The sequence below is a fragment of the Scylla paramamosain genome, chromosome 33 (genome assembly GCF_035594125.1).
Source record: "Scylla paramamosain isolate STU-SP2022 chromosome 33, ASM3559412v1, whole genome shotgun sequence".
Taxonomy (NCBI): Eukaryota; Metazoa; Arthropoda; class Malacostraca; order Decapoda; family Portunidae; genus Scylla; species Scylla paramamosain.
This window is the reverse complement of record NC_087183.1, coordinates 12,267,455-12,290,738: the sequence shown is the minus strand read 5'-3', so window position 1 is coordinate 12,290,738 and position 23,284 is coordinate 12,267,455. Positions and strand designations below refer to the sequence as shown.

Below are 23,284 nucleotides of genomic sequence, written 5' to 3'. Positions count from 1 at the left end.
CACACACACACACACACACACACACACACACATACACACAGAGGGACTTCATCGCTAACTCACCAGACGACACACTAATCCGTCGCAGTCTAAACCTGAGAGGCAGCATCCCTCACTGTCCCTCTTCTGCTTAAGAAGGAGGAAGAGGAGGAGGAGGAGGAGGAGGAGGAGGAGGAGACAACAGGACGGGGAGTGGCATGATGACAGGCCGGCGATGTCTAATGGGTCAGAAGACACGAAAGCCTCGCCTTGTGGAAGTAATCGAGTTTGGAATCACTTAAGAACAGAAGAGGCGAGAGAGAGAGAGAGAGAGAGAGAGAGAGAGAGAGAGAGAGAGAGAGAGAGAGAGAGAGAGAGAGAGAGAGAGAGAGAGAGAGAGAGAGAGAGAGAGAGAGAGAGAGAGAGAGAGAGCATATATTTAGGTTTAGTGTCCTCCTTCAGTAATTGCTCTTTTCCTCAAGGTCTCTGGAGGACTTGCTTTCTTTCTTATCAGGAGAAATGCAGAAAGAGAGAGAGAGAGAGAGAGAGAGAGAGAGAGAGAGAGGGAGAGAAAGAGAGAGAGATGCTCCAGGACACACTACCACGACCCAGAAAGAAGAAGAAGGAGGAGAAGAAGAGGAAGAAGAGAAAGAAGCACCAACATGACGCAAAACAAAAAAAAAACGAGGAAGAAATAAAAGATGAAGAAAACGAAGAAAGAAAAAAAAAGTCTTGACACATTTTCGTCAACACAAGAGAAAAAAAAAAGAACGTCTAAGGATAAGATCACGCACTGCCAGGCTTAATATTTCCCTCCTGGGTCGTGGATGTCTGTTCCCTTGGTGGATGCATCTACTAATGGGAGGCGCCGATCCCTCTGTCGCCCCCTGGAGCTCCTAGGGGGATCAAGTGATGCATACTTGCTGATTTCTGGTCTGAAAGTGGAGGGTGATGAAAGCCCCGGAAAGGGTTAATAATGGAGGAGGAGGAGGAAGAGGAGGAGGAGGAGTAGCTACAACAGAAACGCGCGGAGGATCAGAACAAAGAGGGGTCAAAGAGTACACGAAGGAAGACATGAAAAGAGAAGGGATGAAGGAAGAAGAGGAAGGAAACACAAGAGATTACGAGTAGGAAGAAGAGAACGAATAGGAAGAGACCAACGGAACAAGACGGAAGAGGAAGAAGAGGAGCGGAAAGAGGAAGGGGACACAGGAAACTAGAAGTAGAAGGAGGAGGGCAGAGAGGATGAGACCAGAAGAGGAGGAAGAGGAAGAAGACAGAAGAGGAAAAGGAACAGGAAGAAAGGAAACAGGAAACGAAGATTATCAAGCCAAACGAAACCTGCTGTAATATCGTAACAAGATTCTCACTATTACACAGATTTTGGTTTAGAGTTCAAGGGAAGATCAGAGGAGGGCATAGAAGCACTGTATCTACAAAATGGAGATACCAGAAGGGGGAAAAATAAAAGTAAAAGCAAGAGAAAAAAAAGAGGAGTAAAAGGAGGAGTGAAAACATGAGAAGACAACAATATCTACTACGAAAAGGAAGATGAAGAGGAAAACTACATACAAAGGATGGGGAAGAAAAAAGAAAAGGAAGAACAGGAAAAGGACCGGAAGAAAAAAGGTAAACATGCGCTACATACAATAACGAGGAAAAAGAAGAAACCAGTTATGGATAAAGGAGAAGAAGACGAAGAAACATAGACAGGAACAAGAGGTAAGAGTGAGAGCATGATGAAGATTGGAAACATGAGGAGTGATGAGGTGAGGATGACCATCAGTAATCAAAGCATGAACCGAGAAAATAAATCTTGGAGCTTTGCCGAATCCCTTGCTGTAACCTGGCACATCCATAACAAAGACCTTCCTAAATCACGGAGGGGAGGACGGAAAGCCAACACATACTCACTAAAGCGGAGGTAATCCACGGGGGAGGAGAACGTGAACTGCAATAAAAGGAAAAGCTGATTAGAGCAATGCAATCTAAGAAAACAAAAATGGGGCATCGAGACAAACAAAAAATACAGGATTAGATAAACGAGCTTCCGAAGAAAATATATAAAATGAAAATGGTGTTTCTTTCACTACCAAGAAAACAGATGATACAGGATCCATACACAGATGAAATATATGAACAATATTCACAAGCATCCAAGGTAAACAAGAAATACTTTGGAGAAAATATATAAAACTTGAATGTTTTTTTCTCTCACTACTAAGAAAATAAATTATACGGAAAATATACATAAATGAACTACAATGACAAGCTTCTGAGATAAACAAGAAATGCAGAATTAAATAAGCTAACTTTGGAGAAAATATATAAAACAATAATAGTATTTTTTCACTACTAAGAAAACAAGTAATAGGGAATCCACACATAGATAAAATACAAGAAATATACTCACAAGCTTCTGAGTTAAACAAAAAATACAGAATTAATAAACAACCTTTTGAGGAGAATATATAAAACTAGAATGTTGTTTGTTTCACTTCTAATAAAATAAATATGACGGAATTCGTACATAAATAAAACGCACGAACTACATTCACAAGCTCCTCAGAAAATACAACAATCGGATTTCTTTTATATGAGTGGAGGGAACGCTGAGAGTCTGAGGGATATTAAAGTGTTTCTCTGTGCAAGGGCGTAGTGACTGAAGGTAGATATTTATAAATGAATCTATGAACAAAATTAAACACAAATAAAAAAAAAGATACAGGAGCTTTTACGAAAATAGTACATAAGTCGTGTTTAAGCGTGGTTTTAAAAAGAGGTAATTGGCTGACGAAAGGTAAAAACTAACAATAAATATGAATATTGTGTACATAAATAGTATTTCTCTAAGTGTGGGCGTAGTAAGACCTGATTAACTGAGAACAAGGAGGCACAAAAACTGACAAAAATACAAACAAACAAACAAACAAATAAATAAATATAGAAGCTTTTATGAAAATTCTATAGATATAGTGTTTCTCTAAGCGTGGGTGTCACGGGAGCTGATTGGCTGACGAGGGCTATGACGTAATTGAGAGACGTGCGTAAGTCAGATTGATGACGCAACTTCCTGGAGTTCTTTTGACAGCAGCGTCCCGAGCTGAGTTACTGCACATCCATCGCTCTCTATCCCGCTGCCTCTCGGAGTACCGCGGCCCCTCACAGGCTGGAGAAGATGGAGGGGTGTGTAGGATGGGGGGGGGGTGCTGGAAGGATGGGTGGCGGATAGAGGAGGGGAAGGAATAGTGCTGAAAGGAAGGGGAAGGACCGAAAGGAGGTGAAAGACAAAGGAGGAGGAGCTGGAGAGAAGGAAACGAGTGATGCTGGAAGGAAAGGGGGTCTGGGAGAAGGAGGAATGGAAGAGGTGGGGAGGGGGGACTGAAAGAGGGAAAGGAATGGTGCTGGAAGGTAGAGGGATGGAGGAGGTGAGTTGGAAGGAGAAAAAGAAATGGTACTGGAAGGAGAGGGAGAGAATGGAGGTTCTGGAAGTAAGGATAGAGGAGGTGCTGAAAGAATAGGACATGTACTGGAAAGAAATGTAGGAATGAAGTTCGTATTGGAAGGAGGGAGGGAGGGTGGTGGTGCTTGAAGGAAGGGGAAGGACTGAACAAGGTAATAAATGTGGGAAGTAGAGAGATGAAGAGAAAGAGGCGGAATAGGAAGAAAGAGAGGGACCATTACTGAAAATACACAGTCTAATGTGACGGGCTTTAGGGATCCAGGGCCTTAAGTTCCTTGTAGTAAAGCGATTTAAGTCTGCTCTAAGATAACGGTGAGGTAAAGTATGTGGGTTTTATACTCCTCTGAAAATAAAACTGCTAGTGTAGATTTTGTAGCTCCTTGCAGTAAAATAGTGCAGGCTTTGTAGTCCCTTGTAGCAAAATAAAGATTTTGTTGTGCCCTGCAGTAAAAATGGAGCAGACTCGGTGGTGCTTGTAGTAAAACACGCAAGGTACTCTGTGTTTAAAGGCGCAGGGAAGCAGTAGCCTTGCAAGACATCACACTTCTTGGGTTCCTTACCGCGGAGTATCATTCACCTGCTGCAGGGACACAGAGCCGTCGTGAAGTGGCCCAGAATCCTCTCCTGCAGTGTTAACTCGCGGCAATCAGCGCCAACAGCTTAGGTAAATGGGAGCTGTCAGCCGAAGGTCAGGTGTCTTGGCCGCGATTCAAGCTGTTGGATGGACGAGAGGATCCAAAGACGCTGCAGTGAAGGGAAGAGGACAAATAAATCTCTGAAGTCCTGCACGACCACAACACAATAAAAAAACAATGAAGGTCAGTGAGAGAAGGAATCCCGGGCTGGAGAGGAGAGACATCGCATCGCAGATCACCTGTTCCCCTCGCTCGTTAGTCTTCCCCTTCACCTGGCGAGCTCCGAAAGGGAGAACAAACCCGGCCAGCAAGCAAGGGCGTGCACGGAAACTACTTCTCCTGCACCCAGGCTCGAAATCAGCGATGGAAGAGAATAGAGTCGTGGTGTTTTTAGGTCACTTCGTTACTGTTAAACTTGTTCCCCTACTACTACTACTACTACTACTACTACTACTACTACTACTACTACTACTACCACTACTACTACTACCACTACTACTACTACTACTGCTACTACTATTACTACTACTACTGCTACTACCACAACTACTACTACTCCTGCTGCTTTTACAACAATCTTTGTAGTGCAATGACAACAACTGCTACTACAACTACTATATCTACAGTCCAACTACTATTAATACTACTACAAATACGACCTCTCCATTTCAACAAGAACTACTACGGTGTCATTACAACAACAACAACAACTACTACTACTACTGCTACTACAAATACGCCCTCTACAGTACATCGAGAACAACTACTACGGGGCAAAAGAACGTAATTCCCCACAAGAACACCTGCATAGGCAAAGGTTTCAGTCCACACAACAGTCTCACATCACCAGTGCCGCCGCTCCCTATGGCTCCCGTCCCCCACGTGGGCAATAATGTTTCTCGAGTAAACTTGGTCCACCTCGCAACTCTCCGGGCGAGGAAGTGTCCAGGGGCGAGTCTCTCCTTATTGGGCTTTACTGGGTGAGAGTCAGGGTGGTGGAGGCGCGGAGAGGCGAGGCTGGAAAGTTTTATCACACACCCTATCTCCTTTTGTCTTCCTGTCGCTTCCCTCGCCTCGGGTTGTCTTTGTCAGGGGAATCCGATGTATCTTTTGAATTTCGTCTATGATTTTTTGTTGCTTTTGTAAATATTATGAAGGTCAGTTTTTTTCTTCTTCTCACAATTTGTCAGGGAAATCAGATTATCTTAAATTTCGTTTTTTTTTTGTTATTTTTGTTTAAATCGCATTGTTGTAAGCTATTAATGTCTGTTTTTTTTTCTCACATTGAACGTCAAGAAAATTTGAAGTATTTTCATTTTAAGAATATATACTTTTGTTACCCTCTTTTACTCGGATACATTTAACGGCCACATTTCTATTTTCACAACAATATAAAAAGCCTTTATTAATTTTGATGGAGATGTTTTGTGTTTCCTTTCTTTCGTCGCACAGTTTTCAATGACTTTTTTTTTTTTTTTTTTTGCCTCCCCTCCCACACTGGAGTAGTCCTCGATAACACAAACACACAACAAGTTTAAGGGAACAAACTTTTCCCCTCTTATTGAATCACGATAGAATAGACTACTCAGAAAATATCTACAAAAATAGAAAGGAAAAAAAAAATGCCACACAAGTTTCTTTGTTCTGAATTAGAAAAGAAAAAAACAACGAAGAGATATGAAAGTTATGAAATTCCTGTCCTCCCTCGTTTTCTTGTCCTCCATTAAATTTGAAACAAACAGATTTAATGTTTCGTAAAATGCTTCTCTCTCTTTCCCAGTCTTTATTTCCTTATGCCTGAGAAGTTTCACAACACGATTATAGTTATATACATTTATTTTTGACCTTTTTTTTTTTGTAACCTTATAACATCGTACATTTTTCTTTCCCTTTCATTCATTTCCGTAGCAAGAGGAAAAAAGTTATTGATAGACGAAATTCAAGGCTCACTTCTCCCGCTGACTTTCACTCACACGTAATAACATAGTGGTCGCCTTGTGTTCGCGGCTCTATAATTTTCACCAAGTTGAAAAGATGACACACGACTCAAAAGTTGCCTTATATCTCTACTTCTTTTCTCCTTCCTGGTCTGGTTTTGTACGCTGATGATGATGATGTGGAGGAGGAGGAGGAGGAGGAGGAGGAAGAGGAGGAGGAGGAGGAGGAGGAGGAAGAAGAAGAAGAAGAAGAAGAAGAAGAAGAAGAAGAAGAAGAAGAAGAAGAAGAAGAAGAAGAAGAAGAAGAAGAAGAAGAAGAAGAAGAAGAAGAAGAAGAAGAAGAAGAAGAAGAAGAAGAAGAAGAAGAAGAAGAAGAAGAAGAAGAAGAAGAAGAAGAAAGAAAGAAATACAGAAAGAAAGAAACACCGAAAGCAAATATGAACCTCAAATAGGAGCCACAGAGTTTAAGAGAATGAAATCGCAAAGAACTTTTAATTCCCTTTCATATTTCACCAAAAGATTCAACATTACAACGGGAAAAGGCGGAGGAGCACACACACACACACATTCTCTCTCTCTCTCTTTCTCTGGACTTTTTTTTTTTCCATTACCTAGCCCCTCTTCCTTCCTCTTCCCCTCCTCCCGTGGCATTCCTCACGCGCCAGCACCTCCCTATCTTCGCTCCCTGCCCACCTGCCACCCTCACCTGGCCTTTCGTTAGCCGCACCCACCTGTTGACAAAGGCCCGTGTGCTCTCTTTTTCCCCCCTAGTGTCCCTAAGAAACACCAACCACTTCTCTCGCTCTTGAGAACTACTACTACTACTACTACTACTACTACTGTCACAAAATCCAATAAGGTGAGATTGGCTAGTGCGCTTTGTGATGTTCTTTTGATTCCACTTCCTGTCCTCCTTTCATATCGGTCACTCAGAGAACGCGATGCTGTTTGTGGCGCTCTGAGTACACGCAGTCTATCCGGAAACGTCTCTGTGTTGTCGCATTTGTCGAAAAGCGGATATAGAACAAAGAAAATAGGACGAGATGTATCCATGAATTGCTTCCTCTATACTGGCGGTGGTGGTGGTGGTAGTGGTGGTGGTGGCGGTGGTGGTGGTGGCGGCGATATATCCCTTCCACTTCCACTTGATAGAACTGTAAAATTATTCCCGCTATAAATTTTTTTCCAGCTTAACGGATCTCCCTCATTCCATCACCAGCGGATTCCTACGTGAATGGCGAAACAGATTCCTTTTATTTCAAATGGTTATATGCTGGAGTCCGCTGGAATGATGATGAGGACGATGACGGTAGTGGTGATGGTAGTAGTAGTAGTAGTAGTAGTAGTAGTAGTAGTAGTAGTAGTAGTAGTAGGAGTAGTAGTAGTAGGAGTAGTAGTAGTAGTGGTGGTGGTGGTGGTGGTGGTGGTGGTGGTGGTGGTGGTGGTGGTGGAGGTGGTGGTATTAACATTACCAGTCTACATTAATATGGAGGAAAAAACACATTGATAATTACTAATACAACAAATATTACAACTAACACAACCCTTAGAAGTACAACAACAAAAAACACCACCACCACCACCACCAACAGCAACAACAACAACAACAAGCAATAACTAACAAATAAAACTCCCATCCATCATCACTATCACCGCCAAATCAAGATCAAAAGTCCAGCCTATTGAATCCAGAACTGTCGGTAAAAGGTGAAAATTATTGTGCCTATGGAGAGACGATAATGATAATACCTATTAATTACTAGTCACGTATATATACCTGTGTGTGTGTGTGTGTGTGTGTGTGTGTGTGTGTGTGTCAGTGTACAGGTGCAATGGAATCCTATGTTCGTTTCGTTTTCTGGAATCTAATCTGCCTTGCGCCATTCACAGTCAGTGTCAAGTGGGATTGGATTTCGTAATAATCTATTTCTTTCATTTCACCGACTCGTATTTAAATTTTACAGCCTAGCATTTTCTATTTTTTTCCTGCAATATTTTTTTTTTTTCCTCGGTAGCGTTAATCTCAGGTAGCTCAGGTAAGGATGCATTTTGATTGGCGTTTTCATTACCTACGTGTTTGTCTTGTTTAGTTATGATTTTTATGCGTCTTTTCTTTATTCTGTCTGCGATGCGATTCTCCGATTTTCATTATACCTCTGTTTGCTTGCTTCATTTTCACATCTTAGGGAGGGAGCGTGGTATGAATGCATCTCATTTACATATTTACTCAGTCTCCAGTTTTCTGTTTCACACACATAAGCTTCCATTTGCTCTCAAAGGTTTCGGTGCAGTTTGAGTCTCAATTCCGTATGTATCAAGTATGCAGGTTCGGAAAAGTAATATTCGCCTTCAATTCTTCCCACGGTCATTTAAATATTTATTAACGTGTATCTTTATTTTCTTGATGCACTTTATTCTTCCTTTTGCTATATCATGTTTGGGAATATTTCGTTCTCAGTTCCGTACAAAGCGAGTTTCCAGGCTTTGAAATATTCACCTCCAGTAATTCTTTTCACGGTGTTATTTGTTCCGCAATTCCGTTTGTGCCGATTGTCTAAGTTTTGAAAAGTGACATTCCCCTTCAGTAACTCTTCTCAGGGGGCTACAATTCGTTTTCTAGTCTCGAAAGTACAGACTCTGGGATTTCAAAAGTAAAATTTCTCTTCAGTAACTCTTCCCAGTCTGTTACATTTTGCTTTCCAGTCTCCAAACTATAGAGTCTCCACGATTTCCAAAGTAACATTATTTTTCAGTAGCTCTTTCCAGGCTGTTACATTTTTCTCTCCATTCTCAAAAATATTGAGTCACCACGATTTAAAAGTAACATTTCCCTTCATTAACTCTCCAGGTTCTTACATTTTGCTTTCCGGGTTCAAAAGAGCCAAGTCTCCACGGTTTCAAAAGGTTGGGTTAGGTTTTCCGGTTTTGAAAGTACCGAGTCTTCGGGATTTGAAAGGTGATACCCTCCCTCAGCACGTCTCAGGGTGTTACATCGCCTCATCTTTCCTCGCAGAAACACATTTCTTCCAAGGCGCGGGTCACTGAGGATAAATGCATAGCGTACGCAACTCAATGGCCGCTTCCCTGCGAACAATACAGTTTTGGATTACCTCGTCTCTCTCTCCCGGCAGGAAACCCAATTGCAGCTTCCTTTCTTCAAGAGTTTCTCAGGAATTAGCTCAACCATTCGCTGTATCTCATGGTGTCTTCCCGCGTCTGGTTCCCTCTTCGATCCCTCTCTTCAAGTGCTGTGTATATTTTGATTCCCCGACGCTGTTAATTGAGAGGGATCTGAACCGCTTTACCAGAAGGGAGTGGAGGAAAGGTGTTACGTCTTATATTACCTTACGAGTTACTATTTCGTCTAACACATCTTCCCTTGACACTCCGAAGTACATATATTTCTTTATAAATGAAATTCTACCCTAACACCTACTATATAGACATTTTTGAAGCGTGGGATGTAGGTCTATAGATTTATTTCAAGTAGGCCTAGATTTATTTCCTGGAATCTTATTTCTCTCAAGGTGAATGTAAGGATAGATGAACACCAAGATTCCGTTTCTTACGATGATATTCGGTGCGTGGGAATTCCTCTCTTAACAAGAGAAACACACACACACACACACACACACACACACACACACACACACATTCCGTCTCTCTCTCTCTCTCTCTCTCTCTCTCTCTCTCTCTCTCTCTCTCTCTCTCTCTCTCTCTCTCTCTCTCTCTCTCATTCTTCCCTGAAAAAAGAAATTAGAATATTTTTGTTTCCCTCCCCTCCCGGAGCTCACGCCGCTACATTTTCTGCCACAAACAACGCGCCACGTCTTTCCCTCTTTTCTCCCTCACAAAGAAGCCTTGCCATTCACCAAAGCTCCCACGACAAATTTCTCGCCGCGCATGCAAGGCTTTGAGCATCTCTCTCTCTCTCTCTCTCTCTCTCTCTCTACGAAATCCTAGAACACGTCTTTCCCTTTCACTGGAATTTAATCAATCCATCTCCCAAACAAGCGATCAATCAACAAGCCAGCGTATCAATCTATTCCATCGAGTATACGAAATTCTGCAAGACGTCTTTCCCTTCCAATCCTACAACACATGTCTCTCTCCCTCCCTCAGGTGTCGTGGATCAGACAGCGGGACCTACACATCATGACGGTGGGGCGCTACACGTACACCACGGACCAGCGCTTCGAGGTGATCCACTCCCCGGGCTCCAAGGACTGGATACTCAAGATTAAGTACGCACAAGTGAGAGACTCTGGCAACTACGAGTGTCAAGTGTCCACTAAGCCAGTGCGAACCTACGTTGTCCATCTTAACATCTTCGGTAAGTGAGCCTTTAGTTATTATTGATGGTCTAATTGTTCCTTACTGTGCTGCTTATTGATGAGGTGTCTGGGTGTCTTCATTTGCTGTGTTGTTGCAGGGGGGTTCTTAGTTAATGAAGGTGTTCTTCTTCTCCTCCCGTTGCTGAAGTTTGGTTGGGTACGCGCTAGGGCTGGTGGAGTATGGGGGGTGGTTAAAGTTCAGGTTCTGTTGGAATTTATGGGATATTAGAATCGTCTTGGTTTTCCTTCTGTGTGGTTGTAGTTGCAGTTCTCTTAAGGTTTCTGCAATGTTGTCGCGTCTTTGGTGTTGTTTCCTTGTGGTTCTAATTCGAGTTCTCTTAGGTTCTCTAGGAATTGCAGAAATGTTATCGTCCTGGTGTTTCTTCTTTTCGATTCAAGTTCGAGTTATATCAGGATTTTTGGAGTGTTGTCATGTTTTCCGTGTTTTCCTTCGTGGTTCAGGTCTCAATACTCTTAAAATTTCTACAATGTTGTCATGTCTTTCGTGTTCCTTCTTCCTGCTTCGTCTGAATTCCCTTAGGATTTCTGTAATGTTGTCATGTCTTTCGCGTTTCTTCCTTCTGGTTCGCCACAATTTTCTTAAGGTTTCTGAAATGCCATATCTTTCGTAATCCTTCATTCTGGCTCAACTTCAATTTTTTTTATAGAATTTCTGAAATGTCATGTCTTTCCTACTCAGTGGTTCAAGTTTAGGAAAATTATGTCCTATTATGTCCCCTCGTGCAGTGTGTGGCGGGCATAAGTTAGGTCCAGTCAGGCCAGAGGTACATGATCGATGGCACTTTCCAGTCTCAGGGTTTGGACATGATGCCCTATTATGTCCCTTGTGCTGTGGTGAGGTTAGAATAGCTCAAGTTGGGTCCGGCAGCGTCAAGGGCACATGGCAAGATTGATGGTGGCGAGTCTGAGGGCTTCTGAGGGCTTGTCTTCCTTGTGGCTAAAGAGGATGGCTTGTGATGAAGGAACACAAAGAAACACATAGGATGACAGAAGGCGAGACTAAAAGCACCAGATATTTTGGCTCTTACGGGATTGTTTGTTGTAGATGTTGTTATAACAAGGTAAAAATAGAACAAAAACTGACATGGTGACGTAAATTTTCAATTAGTTCGAGTGTTTACCTGTGCCAGTATTTGTTTTGATGGTAAGGGAGGGAAGACAGATATCTGCTTCTAATTCAACGCTATCGAATATTTTAAGTGTCGGCGGCAAAATCTATCAAATCAATCAAGGCTTTTCACGGAAGGACTAATTAAGCATTCATTACACGTGTACCGCTATTGTTTCCCTGACTGGATTAATTAAACAATACACAAAGCCCTCACATAAATAAGCCTAATGCGCTAGAGAATACGAGTACATCATTATTGTAGGTAAAAGGGAAAAATCATGCGCTAATTACCCTCAATTGGCTTAAATGTCTCGGGATAAAAAATAACTACATCAGAGTTACACAGACTGGTATGGCATCACCAATAACATCCGTCAATGTCTTCCCTCGTCCAGGTGTGATAATAAAGAGGTACACCTGCCTCGCTCTCCCCTCACAGGTCTTCCCCTTGTTATATCACTTGTTCTTCCTCCTCTCACTCTTACTCCTTTCCTTTCCTTCACCCTGGCTACACTGCTTTCATATTTCCCCTTCCCTGTCTTGCCTCTCGGGTCGATCAGCCTTACATCTCTTACCTGATTACCTGACATCTTCACAGCCTTCTCTTTCACCTGCCCTAACGTTACCTGTCCAACCTGCCTCGTCGTTTCCTCACCATTAAGTCAGAATACAGAAAAAAATTACACTTCTGCATCATATATGGTTTTGTATTTTATAACGCAACATTTTCACGGGCTTCTCCCTCATTTGGCATTACTTTCCCTGTCCTTGTTGCATGGTAACCTCTACATCAACACCAAGAGACTAAAAATATCCACATTTCTATAGCACAAACAATGGTCCTTACATCTTCTAAACCTTCTCTGCTGTATATCAAAACATTTACCTTTCCTGCCTGTCTTTGAGCCCTCGCTACCTCACCATTAATCCAGAGAAGCAAAAGACAGAAAAACACCCACATTTCTATATCACACACGATCGTTCTTATATCACTCCTTTCTCTGTAATCTTCAAAAAACATAACCTTTCACCTTTTCGTTACTTCATCATTAAGCTACTGACACAAGGAGAGTAAACGCCACATTTCTACATTAAAAGCATTTATATTACCGCTGCACTACAAGACCACAACGAGTCGCCAGATGGAGGACAGATATAAGGCCGTCATGACACAGTCTTTGAGGAATCCGAGGCCGCGGCGCCCTCCACCGACCCGCTCGTAAACAAAGGCAAAGGAGGTACCCCACTGACATCGTTTTGTGATCGTTTTCCTCTCTCTCTCTCTCTCTCTCTCTCTCCTCTTCTCTCTCTCTCTCTCTCTCTCTCTCTCTCTCTCACTCTCTCTCTTCTCTCTCTCTCTCTCTCTCTCTCTCTCTCTCTCTCTCTCTCTCTCCTCTCTCTCTCTCTCATTCTTTGACTTTCCCCCGTCATCGCTCTCCTTTTGTTATTGCATTTCTTGGCAATGTGCAGCCACTTGATACCATCACTAGGACAACGATAGTAATAATATTAATAACAACAACAACAACAACAACAACAACAACAACAACAACAACAATGACAAACTTAATAATCTTATGTATTTAGATATACGTGTTTATTTAAAAAAAAAATCACAAGTATATATAAAAAAAGTTGAGAGAGAGAGAGAGAGAGAGAGAGAGAGAGAGAGAGAGAGAGAGAGAGAGAGAGAGAGAGAGAGAGAGAGAGAGAGAGAGAGAGAGAGAGAGAGAGAGAGAGAGAGAGAGAGAGAGAGAAATGCAGTTCTTTTTTCCCCCAGCATAATTAAGTTCCCGCAGCAGATGTTTTCAACCACTTCAGCGGCTCATTTGCAGTCCACATAAAAGAAAAAAAAAATAGAGAAAAAAAAGTAAAAAGAAAATTAAAAAGAATAGTTATCATGTTGTCCACACGCAGTACAGAAGAACCAACGGAGGCCCACAAGTGTCTCCGCATCTCTTTGGTTTGTACCAGACACGAAGTGGTAGAAAGAGAGAGAGAGATAGAGGGAGGGAGAGAGGGGGGAGAGGTGCGTCATAAGAGTATAAGACAAAAGAATTCAGGAGTGGTTCAGGGTCTGTCCTTTCTCCTTGGTGTGTTTGTGGGTGATGATGTGTGCGGCATTAATCTCTACGTTTTCTTTTATATGCGATGTAAATGGGTCACTTTGGTGGTTGAGAACGTCCATCAGGGAAGCTTAGCAATACAAAAGACGCAGTTTCTCTCTCTCTCTCTCTCTCTCTCTCTCTCTCTCTCTCTCTCTCTCTCTCTCTCTCTCTCTCTCTCTCTCTCGTTTTCTCAACTTTCAATTCGAGTTTATGTAATTATTCATACTATACAATTTCGCGAATGGATAATCATGTAACTCATCCACTTATGTAACTCACCCAAATTACTTTTCTTAAACTAATGAGGTGTATTCACCTGAACTCACAGTAAAGACTCAATTTACCGAGAATTAACCCATCCATTCCTTCCTCTCTTTCTCTCTTTTTTCCCTAATTGTCTATCTCGTCTCCATTTTCACCTGGTATCTGTTCCTTCTTCCCTCATTTCAGCTCAGCATCAGTTTCTGCCTCGCCTGTGTCTTCTTTCTAACTAACCTTTCATCCTTCTATTATTTTCTCTCAGCATTAGTTTCTATCTTCGTCTTTGTTACCTTATTCCCTCGTCTTTATTCTTTCTAAGCATCATTTTCTGCCTTCCCTGTGTCATCTTTTAACTATCCTTCCATCTTTCTTCTACTATTTTTCTCTCAGGATTAATTTCTGTCCTAGTCCTCATCTCTTCCCTATTCCTTCGCCTTTAATCTTTCCACATTTATCTCATATTCTTTGCATCAGTATCTATTTCGCCTGTTTTTTTCTTACCTATCCTTCTATCCTATTATTCTTTTTTTTTTCCTCTGCATCAATATTTATCCTCGTCTCGCCTGTGTTACATATTTCTTCTCCCTTCATCTCTCTGTATCAATTCCTGTCTCGTCTCCTCATGTCTTCCTCCGCCCATCTCCAGTCACTTCCTCGTCATCCTAAGCCTTCCCTAGGGGCGCTGGGACCAACTTGTAGGAAGGACTGACCTCATTTTATAGCCTAAGCCTCCTCTGCTCGTCTTTTCTCTCAGGATACTTGGATCATACACAAGGCATGTCTATCTCTCCTACTGTTTATCTTTTATCTTTATGTTCGCTATCACTTTGTCTCTCTCTCTCTCTCTCTCTCTCTCTCTCTCTCTCCTCTCTCTCTCTCTCCTCTCTCTCTCTCTCTCTCTCTCTCTCTCTCTCTCTTCTCTCTCTCTCTCTCTGCCTGTTTTGCTGTGTCATAGTATTTTTTTCCCTTTATTTTTAGTACTTGCTGGTGTGTTTACGCGTCTGTTTTGTATGTTTTTTTTTTTGTGTATGTGTGTGTCTTATTGTGTTTGTTTCTTAATGTGTATGTATTTCATTTTTCTTTCTTGTCAATCTCTCGGTTTTTTTCTTTCTGTTTATCTGCATTTCCTATTGATATCTTTCACGTTATCTTTCTCTCTGTATATGTTAGGTTTGTCTCTATTCATCTACCCGTCTCTCTCTCTCTCTCTCTCTCTCTCTCTCTCTCTCTCTCTCTCTCTCTCTCTCTCTCTCTCATCTCTCTCTTCTCTCTCTCTCTCTCCCTAGCAAGCTTTTCAGACAGGATTTCGTTCATTTCACAGTCCCTGATACCCGCAATCATACCCAGCTTTTTTTCAGCTTCCCCCCCAAAGCCTTTTCAATACTCGCAAACGACACGCTAACGCAAAAATATACAGGCCAGTCATAAAGGAAAATAAATAAAAAGGGACTATTCACGCGGCCCGCACACTGCTCCGGGTTAGTGACAAAGAATACATTTAATACAGAGGCACGTACATTTATACATGCACTTAAGTATAAACATGGCAAACAGCTGTGTGTGTGTGTGTGTGTGTGTGTGTGTGGGAAAGAGCATGGTAACAGGGTAAATATCTGAATGTCTATCTACTCGTAAATGTCTGTCTGTCTGTCTGTCTGTCCCTCTCCCTTTCCCTCCGTCTCTCTTTCGCTCTCCCTCTATAGATGTTTCTAGGAAGGTAAGGTTAAATAAAGAATCCGAGCAATATGTGGAAATAACTCCTCTCTCTCTCTCTCTCTCTCTCTCATCTCTCTCTCTCTCTCTCTCTCTCTCTCTCTCTCTCTCTCTCTCTCTTTCTCTAGGCAGTGTAGGCGTATACAACAGAGGGACCTTAAGAACAGTAAAAGCTCCCTTCGTCTTAATTCTATCCATGTACGTCGCATTCATCCGCCTTATCCATCTCACGATCCGGGGCGATTAATTAGCTTCTTTACCCAGCCTTGTGTGTGTGTGTGTGTGTGTGTGTGTGTGTGTCGCCCCATATTCGCAACTATTCTTTATCCCTCGCTTCCAATTTTTACTCAAGCAATGAAGTGCACATGGAGCCTCGCACGCACGCACGCACGCACGCGCATGCACGCACGCACACACACACACACACACACACACACACACACACACACACACACACACACACACACACACACACACACACACACACACACGGAAACTTCCTCCTGTCTGCAAATGGGAGATAAAAATGAACCTCTGGAGAGAGAGAGAGAGAGAGAGAGAGAGAGAGATGAGAGAGAGAGAGAGAGAGAGAGACGAGAGAGAGACGACGAGACGAGAGAGAGAGAGAGAGAGAGAGAGAGAGAGAGACGGACACACATATTCTACATACTAATAGCATGAGGTTCCGTTTCATCACTTCCTCCTCCTCCTCCTCCTCATATGTTTGTCCTTAACCTCTCTTCCTCAACCTCCTCCTCCTATTGTCTCTGTCCAAGTCACTCTCCTCCTCCTCCTCCTGCACCGCTTCCTGTAATACCATGGCCTGATTACCTCATTCTGAAATGTAATTGATCCCGCTGAAGGTTAAACCCACTTCATGTGCCGCGATCCCCCTCAATGGGAGTGAACCTTAGGCCTTAATTAATGGCAAATAATGGAGCAGATGTGGCTCGGGTCGTCCGGTTAGGCAGTGGCGCCATTTGTCTCCATTAACAGCCTTGTCTCATTAGGTTCACGGGTCAATTAGAGCGAAGAGAAAGGGGCAGCGGTAGTTATCCAAGAGTTAAGTTCCCGAGAGCAGATGGCGTTGTGTTGTAATCATGGGGAGTTTAATGACTTTTTGCAGGATTTGTGAGGCTGCACTGATTGGCTTCAGGCAGAGAGGATCGTAAGGGTTCGGTGTGTGATGGGCGGTGACGGGAGTGCGGGTGCTGATGGGGCATGACGGGCTGGTGAGTGAGAGTGTAAGGGTGGTGTGAGGTGGTGGTGTGGTGGTACCCGTGTGCGTGTGTTGATGAAGGCTGGTGAGGTGATAAGAGGTCAGAGGTGAGGGTTGCTACGTGGTAATGTGTGGATGTGTGTTGCAGCTGTGATGGAGTGAGGGAAAGTAGCAGAATTATCAGTGAAATAATTATGGTCATAGATGGAGAAAAAAAGAGGATAGTAAATTAATGGAAAATACTGGAAAATAAGGGAGGAGAAACAGAAAGGGAATCGGTAGAAACAATTTACACTATCATGAGAAAAGAGGGATGAAAAAAAATAGAAGGAAAGAAAATATAAATGTATGAAAATATATACCAACGAGTAAAACAAAGGAGAATAACAATTGTAATACACACAACCATAAAAAGAAATATTTAGAAAACAACAACAGAAACACTCAAATGATACAGAAAAGCAACAAGGACAGACAAGATAATGACATGACTACCTTCAACACCACTCCAAAACAACAAAAGGGAATCCAAACTCTTAAATCAGTATCATCAACACCACCAACAACAAAGAAAAAAGTCAGTGACAGAGATAACTTCATGGAAAAAAAAAAAGATGCGAAAACGAATTAGAGAGCGCAAGATACCTCACAAAATCCACCCTTCGCCTATTTTATTTTTTCCCGCGCTACAGAGGTTCGAGAAGACTGGGAACACGCCACTGTAGGAAAACCGGAGGACTGGATTCCACTGACACACATCCAGACCCCTTTAATCCCCAATGACCCACAGGCGACGTTCCAATGTTTTTCGATATTAGTTTTTACTTCCGTGTGGTTTCTGACGTCTATACAAGGGATGCGCGCGCAGCCAGGGATCCTATTACTACTGATGCTGTTGTGTTTATCCCCGATGCCACCGCCAGGAGCGCGCTGCTACGCCTGTGACATTTATACAATGGCAAAACTCACCGCCAGATGTCACTTTCGTACCCAAGCTTTAGGGGAGAATCAAATGTGTCGTGTATTTTTTTGCGAAGAAGCGGTTAGGTTGAGGGCGTAAAGTACTGGCGTGGAGGAAATAAGGGAAATGTGAGGAGTAAGAAATGGTTATGTGTGACGCGAAAAGGAGACGGACGCTGAAGTCCCGCCATGCTACGCCACCAGGAGGGAAATACTGCAAGAGTTAGGATACAAAATGAAAAGAACGAAATAAAAAAAGTGAGGAAACGAAATGGAAGCAGGATAACTCGGGAAAATAAATGTTTTGCTAAGAATCACTACAGGAAAGCAATAAGAAGGAAGACAAAACAGACTTAAAATACTAAACAGGAAAAAAAAAAGATAAAACATAAGGGAAAACTAATCGAAAAGGACACTACTTATGAAAAAAAAAAAATAAATAAAAAATACCACGGAAAAAGGGAAGATGAAAGAGATGAGGGTAAACCGGTAAAGAAAATACACCCATAAATAAAGGAATAAACTAAAGGAAAATAAAAAAAAATGACAAAGCCGTTCCGTAAATCAGTGGATAAAGGAACGTGGGCCAAGACAGTAAACTACCAAAACAATGAATTAGTCAAACACACTTCACCTGGTTCTGACATATATTTCTACGTACGGTGGTATAGAAGACTTCATATAGAGGCTTTGCACGAACCCTACATTTATATTTCCCTCTACGTCAGAACGAGAACAGCTACATTTACCTAGGCACAGTAATTACTTTCTGGTTTAAATAATTGTAAAACTCTTAACTTTAATCTTCCTAACAGCCTCTCTCTCTCTCTCTCTCTCTCTCTCTCTCTCTCTCTCTCTCTCTCTCTCTCTCTCTCTCTCTCTCTCTCTCTCTCTCGTTCTCTCGTCACAAGAAGTATGATTTTTAAAGCATAATATATAGACAGTGCAAGGAACGTAAAGGGGGTAAAAAATTGTAATAACTTGTGAATAGAGCACTTAAATCCCCCCCTCTCTCTCTCTCTCTCTCTCTCTCTCTCTCTCTCTCTCTCTCTCTCTCTCTCTCTCTCTCTCTCTTAAGCACACACAGATTACACCTAAAACTCCCACACACTTTTAGTCGACTCAAGTGCGCTTTCACTCTCTCTTACCTTCCCCTTACAGTCTCCATAATTACCCAACCGCGCTCACTCCTCACTCTCCACTCTGGGTCATCACAAGTCTCCACAACTCTCCACAAGTCTACTTTGCGTCGTAGCCTCCATTACTTCCATTCCTGCTCGCCTCGCTTCTCTACTCTCACTTGTTTCATGCGTGTGACATCTCTACTGCGCTAGTCTCCCTTTCCCCCTGACACACCTCACTCTATTTTTCAGTTCTGAGCGTCACACTGAGGAAAGAAATGAGTGTTTTATTTTGATACATATTCGTAGCTTAGATTTATTTTAGGGTCACCAGAGGAAATCCAGTTTTTGTTTTCATACTGTGGGATACAGTTGGTTTGTTAGGTTGATATTTTTAACATAGAATTATTAGCCTTAGACAAAAAAAGATATTTGATATTTGTTACCTATTATAACTTCACAAATACTTCTCATTTTATCTGAACATGTCAATAACTCAAGTCTATCTATCTACCTCCATTTTCGGACGGTAAACGCCAAATATTATTGAAGGATTCTGAAATGGAGAATCGAGGATGTGATTCGCGTTCATGGTTAGTTGGGTGGTTTGATTATTAAACCAAATTGAGGTCGTGAACATAATAGGATTGTACTCGTAGTCTGTCTCTGTGCTTGACAATATCCTCCATGAGTCAATTCTTGCATCAACATAGTGATCTGAATATTATAGAATGCAAGGGTTTGTTGAATATAATAGACCGTGCCTGCTCTTTTACGTAACAATATCCTTTAGCGGTGAATTCATGCATCAGTACCAAGCGAATGATGTCAATAAGGAGCTTTAAGAAAAACAAAAGAAAAATGTATGTAGAGAAATGGTACGTGGTCATAGAAATAAGTGTAATGAGCACAAACTAACACTTGTTCCCGATAGCTGCCCAGAAATTCTCAACCTCCAATTTACAGAAGCGATGCAGGGAACACAAGTGATATCTTACCTTCCAAAATCATCTGACGGCACTAAGATACCGGTGACCCAATTCCTTTCTCCTTCTTCCCTAAGCAAAACAACGAGGCGCATTCCTTCTCAACCCTCCCAACAGCCTCCTTCCTCATGCCTAACAATCCCACTCAACTCCACTCCCCAGCCTGCCCCACTTCCCCTCCACAGCGCCACTCCACTTCTTCTCTTCACCCCCCCTCCGATATTGAATACTCATTAGCGTGACTCAGGGCTCGCACACACCTCCCTCCCTCCCTCCCCCACGTCCTTTAGCCGCCCACGCCCCTGCTGGCCTCGCTAAATGCAGAGGGCCGTTGAGGAAATGCGCAGTGAAAGTCACAAATAATAACTCGGGCTGAGGGAGACAGGAGGGCACTTCCTGTACTTACTTCGTGTACTTGGGAGGAAAATTTTTGTTGGGGTAATTCTTTTTTTTGAGTTTTGGATTTAGCGTGAGGGCACTTAACGTTTTCAGCTGCGGCATTTTATTTCGCTATGAAAGGAAAATGTTTGTGATTCTCTGACAGAAAGGAAAACGTGATGCAGAATGCAGGGCTCACTAAATGGGAAGCTTCCGTTAACAGGAAAGAAATGCTGGGTTGTATTGCATAAAATCTTCAAACTTTAGCATGCAGTGTTCTGACTTAAACTCATTAGAGCACCAAGGTATAAGCAGCATGAATTCCTCTTGCCTTCGTGTCCCAATTAGAAAACGTGGTCTTATTTGCCAACACAGATCCCTCTTTCTCCCCCCATGAAAAATGTGATCGTTATGGGATATACAAATTCCCCTTCCATCCACTGTAGATGTAACACAAATTACTCCTTTCCAACCCCTAGAAAATGTGTTCTATTTTTTAAAGCAACACAACACATTTTCCCTCCTTATAAAGTGTAATCCTTTATTCTTACGTAACAAACAATTCTATCTGACAACAAATATCCATCCTTCCATTTCCTTACAATACACATTTTTTTTTTTTCAGTAATATCAACAACAAACATGAGTGAATCAAGAGATTTTTTCATACGTAAATTTCCACATCACTAACGTAGCGTGGCGAGGTAATTAAGTTCACCTGACCTTCTAATTAGGCTGTGACTTCACCAAACCAGCAGGTGTCACACAGGTGAGATTAAAATCCTCTCCCCATTTTCCACCCCACGCTGCGGACACACACTGGTCGCAATACAAGTCGTGTGTGTGTGTGTGTGTGTGTGTGTGTGTGTGTGTGTGCTAATTATATATTCAACGCATCAAAGGCTTGAAGTATACGTCATTAAATCGACCGGAATGAATAAGCGAATTTAGCATTGAACTGTATCGCCGATAAACACACACACACACACACACACACACACACACACACACACACACACACAGACAGACATACACACACACACACACAGACAGACAGATAGATACACACACACACACACACACACACACACACACACACACACACACACACACACACACACACACACACACACACACCACACACACACACAGACAGACACACACACACTCACACACACACAGACAGACAGATAGATACGCACACACACACACACACACACACTTTAATCACCTGTTGCTGAGCAGAAAGTTTCTCCTCAGGTCTGTGTGTGTGTGTGTGTAATGTGTGTGTGTGTGTGTGTGACGAGTGTACCTTCCATGTAAACATCTTCCTTTATAAATCCGACACTAAACTTCCAAGTCTATATTGACACGGGAATTTTTCTTCTGATCTACAACTGAAAAATAAAACTTTGTGGACTTTTCTTTTCTTTTCTTGTTTCGTTTGCCGTTCACTTTATTTACTTTTTCTTCATTCATTGTTCAGTGCTATCTCTATCATCATTTGTTCACATTCTCTCATTTTCTGCCTCTCGCCTGTCTTTCTTCTTATGAAATTTGGTAACCTTTCGGGCGAAGCATCACCACCACCACCACCACCACTACTTCCAGCAAAAGCGCCACCTTAATATCTTACGGTCGCTCTCCAGGATGTGTCGCGAGTTTCGTCTCCACAGTGCCTTCAAGTGTCACCGCAATAAAGCAAGTCACTGGAGGAGGAGGACAAGGAGGAGTCGAGAGGAGGTGGGAGGGAGGCAGACGTCGTTTCTCTCTTGGCCTCGTCCTCTTTAACCCTCCTCTACTCCGGCAGCGTCGTCGGGAGGTGAAGGAGGAGGAGGAAGAAGGAGAGCAGGCGGCCGGTGGGAGGGAAATATAGAGAGCATTATGCATAAGTTCCTAAAAATTTCTTAGACGTTTTACCAGCGCGCAGGAAAAGTATATATACGTATACATAAACATATCACTCAACCGACAAGAGAATTCCATTTGTAAACCATGAGAGGATGAATGGAAGGGTAAAAAACAGCAATCGTCATGCATTTTTAAGCGGCGAGAAAGCTGCTCTTAGGAAAGACTGCCATTTACAAGCAAGGAATGTAATTGTGAGTGCGTTGGCTAAGGGGTGTTGAGGGGGGCGTGCTGCGGGATGAACGCTAAGCACACAAAGACTGCGGATACTAAGTGGTCTGTTTGAGGTGGCGGAGGTGACTCAGGCAAAGAGGACGTCCTTCCCGCGTCTCCCTGTAACTTTTACCTCTTGACGCTAATGACTCTGCCACTACTACTACTTTCCCTCTTCCTCCTCCTCCTCCTCCTCCTCCTCCTCGTCATCATGATCTTGCTCTTCCCCTTAGTCTTTCCCCTCTTGCTCCTCGTTCTCGTCCTCCTCTTTCTTGTCATCTCATGAGCTTCCTCTTCCTCCTCTTTCTCAGTATTTTCTTGCTTCACTTGTTCCCGATCCTCTTTCTTCAATTTTTTACTCTTGCTGCAAATCCTCCTCCTCTTCCTCTTCTTCGCCATCGCTATCCAATTCCTCTTCTTCACGTATCTTGTTTTCTTCCTCCTTTTATTCTTGATATTTTTTTTCTCCTCGTTTTACTCTTTCTCTTCTTCCCTCCTCTTCCGCCTCCTTCTCCTATCGATCTTCCAGGTAAACTCCCCGAAGACGGTCTCTCCTAGTACTGTATAAGAGGAATCATAACTTTCCTGTCTCTCACGAAGTTAGTGCAACGCCACTTCTTCACCTGATCTCCTTACACGTCATTTCTCCTTCTTGTGTACTGCAGTCTCCCAATTTGCTTGACTGTATTTATCTTTACCTCTTTTGTTTTCTCCTCCACATGACAGAGAGAGAGAGAGAGAGAGAGAGAGAGAGAGAGAGAGAGAGAGAGAGAGAGAGAGAGAGAGAGAGAGAGAGAGAGAGAGAGAGAGAGAGAGAGAGAGAGAGAGAGAGAGAGAGAGAGAGAGAGAGAGAGAGAGAGAGAGACGATTAAACAAAATACTATCATCCAGTAAATTAGCTCACTTACCATGACTCTGATGCCTAAATAAGAATCAA

At 42.6% G+C, this 23,284-nt stretch overlaps 1 protein-coding gene across 1 annotated transcript in view; it reads left to right on the top strand.

Moving 5' to 3' along the window:
• LOC135089459 (zwei Ig domain protein zig-8-like) overlaps nt 1-23,284 on the top strand; it is a 49,685-nt gene that overhangs the window by 14,534 nt on the left and 11,867 nt on the right. Inside the window, exon 3 of the mRNA XM_063985038.1 lies at nt 10,137-10,347. Within this exon, the coding sequence (XP_063841108.1) occupies nt 10,137-10,347 (211 nt within the window). The remainder of the gene's footprint in view (nt 1-10,136; nt 10,348-23,284) is intronic.